This window comes from Mugil cephalus, chromosome 2 (assembly GCF_022458985.1).
Source record: "Mugil cephalus isolate CIBA_MC_2020 chromosome 2, CIBA_Mcephalus_1.1, whole genome shotgun sequence".
Taxonomy (NCBI): domain Eukaryota; kingdom Metazoa; phylum Chordata; class Actinopteri; order Mugiliformes; family Mugilidae; genus Mugil; species Mugil cephalus.
In genome coordinates, this window is record NC_061771.1 from 24251657 (window position 1) to 24257656 (window position 6000).

The window sequence follows — 6000 nt, forward strand, 5'->3', positions numbered from 1 at the left end:
AGGCAGCCGCAGAGGGATCATTCACAGTGTGGACAGGAAAAGATCTCAGTGTAGGCGTAAGAAACTTTCGGGGGGGAAAAAAGAAAGAAATGGTGAGAAAAATATTAGAAGGATTAGTACTATAATAAAATCATTAAGGACAAATGTCATTAAAGTAGCAAGAACGTGACACAGTTGAAAATTTAAAGATTGAAAGTGCTCAAGACACTTTATCATGAGATAAAGAAGGAAATCCAGGATGTCCAGGATGAGGCCTGCAGTCGTGAATGTTGTGTACCTTAAACGCAGTATTAAAAAAAAAAAAAAAAAAGAAAGAAACTCACAGCTGTGTTTAAAATTGAAAGTGTAATTTCAACTCTATAGCTTTGTTTTGTCCTTTAAATTTAGCTTCCTGATAGACTTGCAGACGCTTCAGGATACAGATTGTAATTATTGTAATTATCAGATGGACTTAAGATGCAATTTAAAACCAGGTTACAGGTGGATCTGGGTACAGTAATTTAAACTTTTGAACATCTTCTATAAGGGCATGAAAAGACTTTTAGGGGATTAAGACACATTTCCAATTCTCACCTTAACCCTCAACCTTAACTGACCCTGAGGGTTATTGTGTCACTTAGAAATGGGACCCCCCTTAAATGCAGATACGTCTTCAGACTGTGGGGGCAGAATAACGCGAAGGCTGCGTCCAGCCTGTCAACTCCAAAAAAAAAAAGAGGAAGACAAATTAAGACATATATTCAGCTGACAGTTACCGCACACCGCGGCTAATTGAAAAGTAAACGATGGCAAACGACCGCTTGTCCGCAGCGGCCGGCTATTGACAAAACATCGTAAAATAGAGTAAGTAATTAAGTAAATAATCCATAAAATGGGCCTAAACTGTGATAATTCATCAGTTTTCATAATTTTAGTATCTCTATTAACAAAGAAAATACTTACACTTGCAACTTATTCGTTCCGTTGCTTTCGTTCTACTATCGTTGTTCGATCAAGGACGCAATGCATTCTGGGTAGCCCCCTACTCCCATGGGTGGCGTCGTTAAACTTTCCCCTCAACTTAATTTTTCCTGAGAATTGGGACAACACTTGCACCAGCGGGAACGTGCATTTTTGAGATTGAGGATTATGATTGAGGGTTAAGCAAGGAATAGGAATTCACCCTAAATCACATAAAGTACAGAGTAACAGTAACAAGAAGGAAGGACCAAATAAGAGGACTAAAAACATAATCCAAAAAAAGGGTTGGATAAGGTCAGCTGATGTTTCGCCACTCATGGCTTCTTCAGTTCTGATAAACTAGTGGGAAATTGAGGAGACTGAATTATACCATTTATATCATTTACCATCTATTTAATATTCAGTCTTGACTTCTGTCCCCAAGACCTTTCAACATCATTCACACCTTGAGTCTCCCATTGACAATAGCCTCGTTAGTGCTCTATTTATAGGGTAAGTAGCCTAGACACACAGTTCCCCCCATTCAAGGACAGGTAAGTATCAGCCATTATGGAAATTAGTGACCCCAGTTTCTGGTCAAGCAAGTTTCTGGTGGGTGTTACCCACAGAGCTTTTTCCTATTTAAACCTCAATTTCCCACTAGTTTCTCAGAACTGAAGAAGCTGCTCGGATTAGTGGCGAAACGTCTTCAAGAAATTCTACAAGTCCAGCTGACGTCATTCAACACTTTTTTGAATTACCATGACCCGGATGACTGAGAACCTTCGCAGACATGTTGCTACGACTAAAAACTTAACATTGGGCGGAGCCTTTTAGTGCTGAATCTTACACCACTTTTTTTTTTTTTTTTTTTTTTTTTTCCAAACAGCTGCAAACCCAATTGTGGGTTTGAGGCCCGCAGCTATGAGGATGTAGTAGTTTGCAATTTTACAACCAATGGGCCGACAGGCTTTGCTAACAAGGACGTAGCCAATTTGTATGTGAATGTTAGTCTGGTAACTTGCCTTCTGGGTTTTATCGCAAGGTGTGTTTCAACTGACACGGAAACTTAATATCTCTGCATCAATAGTTGTACAGTGCTCAAATTAATCAGAGCTTTTACTTCTCTGTGAAATGGGTTTGTGGTGGGAGTGATCTTCCTTTCTGAGAAGAGGTCCTGTGAGCTGTGTTGAAGACGATACATTGATACATATCAACATGAGATCATCAGTGACATGAAACAGACCCTTCTATATACTGCGACATATTGTTTATTTCATACATATCAATTTAATTGCCCTTTGATTTTCCTTCTGTCTTGCATGTCTGTGAGATTTCAGTTAATAGATTTCTCTGTGGTAATGTTGTTTTGACTCCCAGCCACAAAACATTGCTTATTAGCCTCCATCTCCATGCAAAAAAAATGTTAAGTCTAGTTTCTGGTTTAGTTTCTATTCCCCTTTGACCCTTCTCAGGTGACTGGTAAAACCTGAGTAAACAGGATGTGGATTATTTCACAACCAGAAAATCTCACAGCGTCTTTTTATTCAACCCGACACTGTCTGTGCGTTGCGGTTCGGGCTTTTGAACCTTGAGAGAGAAATCCACAACTGGGCAGCCCTGTGTTATGCAGCCCAGAGAAATGACGTCCACGTGTGGGGAGAAATACGTAGCCAAGTTCTCCGGCGTGACCCCCCCACTGGCTTCGATCAGAACGTTTGGAAACTCCTCCTTCAGTGCGCTGGCTGCAACGTGCAGCTCCTAGGAGCAGAAGTGAGAATATTAGATGGATATAAGACTTAACTGAGACTTTAAGTTTGAACTCTGTTGTTGTGCGTTGTAGTGGTTTTACTTTACTTTACTTTACGCTGGTGTTTTGTTTCAAATCAGCATAAAAGATGTAATAGAAAAACCATCAAAATGATCCCAGACGAGCACAAGTTGTGTTCACAAAATAAAATCCAAAGCCAACCAGATGGGGGCGTGATAAAATTATTGCGTGGGTTTGTGTTTCTTTAGCGTTCTCCACCTGAGGTTGAAAGTTGTCCAGCATGATGATGTCTGCTCCCGCGCCGGCCGCCTGTCGACCCTCCTCTGCAGAGCGACACTCCACCTCAATCTTACTGCTGAAGCCGCACACTGACCGGGCCGCTTCCACAGCCTGGACAACAAACAAACAACCAAAACAAAACACAAGGATGTTTTCTTGTTTTTCTCATACGTTTGTTGCTACTCAAAGCAAAAAAAGATGAGAAACATGAAGCGGTGCAGCGTGTAATTCTGTTGTGACCTCAGAACCGTGTTTGAGCTTAAACTGGTGTGAGTTAGTGTAAAGAAACGACCTAGTTAACATGCATGAGGATGTTATTACCGCAGAAATAAATCTGACACAGTTTAGTCTGATATTCCACCCGATCATGATCAACTAGCAAGATGTGTAGACATTGTTAAGCATCAAGTTTATTAATCTGGCTGCATGTTTTTTGTTTCAGTTCTCCAGTTGTCTGTAAACACTGAAAACAGGATCAACCTACTCTATCAACTATATCAAAAAAGAACTTTCTTGTTATGCACATTAGCCATAACATTATGACCGGGTGAAGTAAATCAATTATCCAGTTACCGTGATGCCTGTCAGTGAGTGGGATGTATTGGAACACTTTGTCCTCACAGCTGATGTTAGAAACCAGAAAACGTATGAGGAGGCGGCGTCGTGCTTCGGGCCAAGCTCTGCCCTCAAAGAAAAACCTTGGGCCCTGCGATCCATGCGCACGTTACATTGACACGTTCCACCTACTCAAGCGTGCACACCCTTTCATGGAAACCCTGATGTCAGCGGCTCCCTTTCCACAGGAAAATGCTCCCTGCCAGAAAGCAAAATGTTTCTGCTGCTAACATCTCGGTGCCAGATACCACAGCTCACATTCAGGTCTCCAGCGGAGCACGAGTCTTGACAGGTCGGGGCCGTTTTGGCGAGAATTTATGTATTTCTACAGGCATTTTCAGCACCAATGTTTTGACTTGTAGAAGTGTGAAAATCACAGGTGCATCAACAGTGACTGAGATTAAGACGTTTAAGCCACGTGAACGTAGACGCGCAAACGCAGCCCGTTTTATTGAATCGACACGTTTGAAGTTGACCTTTGGCGCCTCCACCCACCTCCGCGATACTTCCCGACGCCCAGACGTGATTGTCCTTCAGCATCACCATCCCACTCAGGTCCTGCCTGTGCGTGGACACGCCGCCCACCAGCATGGAGTACTTCTCCACCAGACGGAAGCCGGGGGTGGTCTTGCGCGTGCCGGCCACTCGTCCATGCCAGCCTCCCGCCTTCGCCGTCGCCTGGAGTTGAGAGCAGCGCGTGGCGATGCCCGAGGCCCGAGCCAGGCAGTTCAGAGCCGGCCGCTCCCCGAGGAGGAGGCAGCTCGCCGGGCCTCTCACCACAGCCGTCAGGGTGACAGCATCCGGGCCTGCGGAAAGTAAAGGGGACTGAGATCACAACCGTCAAAGCATTGTATGCTGAGGACGTAGTTAAAGTTTTAGATCAGGTTGTGTGACTAAAAACAAACACCACCAGGGATGCAATTTATTTTGAACAAAGTGTACTGAAAAAGAGGAAGGTATTTATAAAAAAAATTAATAAAAAAACATACCTACAGAACAGCTTAGTCATGATCTTGAGAGATAAGGGTTTAGATAAGTTCACACTAAGGCCTGCCCATGCAAATTAGGGGCATTTCTTTTGATAAAATGACGCAAAAGTTCCGAACTGTCTTGTGAAATCTGATGTTTCTTACGCGGTAAAGGTCTCAGCGCATTTCATCTTCTTTAACTGCTTGTCCACGTCCCGCTCACGCGCTCAAAAATCTCGAACGCGGCTGGAGTTAAACAGCCCGCGAGCCAGACCGACTTCCACGCCTGCAATTCTCTGTGGCGTCCACGTTGTTGCTTTCACTCTCTGTGTGAATTAGACGTGGCTCTGTGGTGCAGCTGCTAATCAGTTTTACGGGTTCGGGCTTTTCGATGTGCAGCGTTGCCTCCCACATGCATGTAGGGGTAGCTGAAGGGGAAGGTGTAGGTGGAGATTATTTAACGGGTGGGTTTTTTTTTTGGTGGTGATTTACAACCTAAGAATCCCACAGAGGTTTAGAAAGCGTTGTGGGGAGTATTACAGTTTGTGATGAGTTGTGTGACCTTTATGTGGTTCTGAATCACTCGTGAATTGCCTTTTAATTTAGTGTCTAAGTGTGTCTGTGCCCGTCCTACCGATCTCAGCTCCTTCTTGGCAAATCCAGTCCACGGTGCATCCCACCTCGGTGAACACCGCCGTGAAGAAGGGGCTCCCCGCCAGCACGCTGTGAGGTGTTTTACACAACAAACTCGCCCAGACTTCCTGTGTTCCCACGCACACGCCTGCCGGGTCAAAGTTCGGCGTGTCCTCCGCCAGCCACTCTCGCACCAGCCGGGTCACAGTGTGGCCGGGGATTGAGTGGGCGGCCGGGTGTTGTGGAAGAGACATGCTGCCAACGTGTGCTAACGGGGGAGATTTTTAATGCTGATTGTGAAAGCAAATGATGATAACGGTGCTTTCTTTTCATACCATAATTATTTCATTTACAAAGGTCTCGGTGTTTGGACAGTTTTCGTGTCCACTGACATATTTAGGAGCTAAAAACTATAATTAACAGAGCAGATACTGTCACTATCATGATAGTTAGAATTGGAAGAAACTACTTGTGATAAATGTTGGTCTTTCCTTCCACGTTGAAGCCGTTTTAGAGCCCCACTAAAACATTTTGCATTGATCATTCCTTTAGTCAAACCTCCACAGAAAAACAAAACAGCCTGACATGTCCATTAAGGAGGCATCGCCGTTAGACACAGGCTGCAAGTTAAACTTAAGCATGGAATTATTATTAGCCACTATAATTGGAAATGCAGAAACAAATGCTGTGAGCTTACTTCTGTTAGTGGCTCTCCTTTTCCTTTAGTGTCAGACTGCAGAGTAATCCCACTGAGTGCACAGAGCCACGGGAAAAATGTAAAGTGGAATTTGACCC

At 44.0% G+C, this 6000-nt stretch overlaps 1 protein-coding gene across 1 annotated transcript; it reads right to left on the reverse strand.

Moving 5' to 3' along the window:
• Positions 1-2192: 2192 nt before the first annotated feature.
• On the reverse strand, positions 2193-6000 carry LOC125004647 (nicotinate-nucleotide pyrophosphorylase [carboxylating]-like). The gene is made up of 5 exons (XM_047579436.1): positions 5903-6000; positions 5207-5473; positions 4100-4410; positions 2969-3100; positions 2193-2700 (listed from the first exon to the last, which is right to left on the reverse strand). The coding sequence occupies exons 2-5, from the start codon at positions 5457-5459 to the stop codon at positions 2470-2472; spliced, it is 927 nt and encodes a 308-aa protein (XP_047435392.1). The 5' UTR covers positions 5460-5473; positions 5903-6000; the 3' UTR covers positions 2193-2469.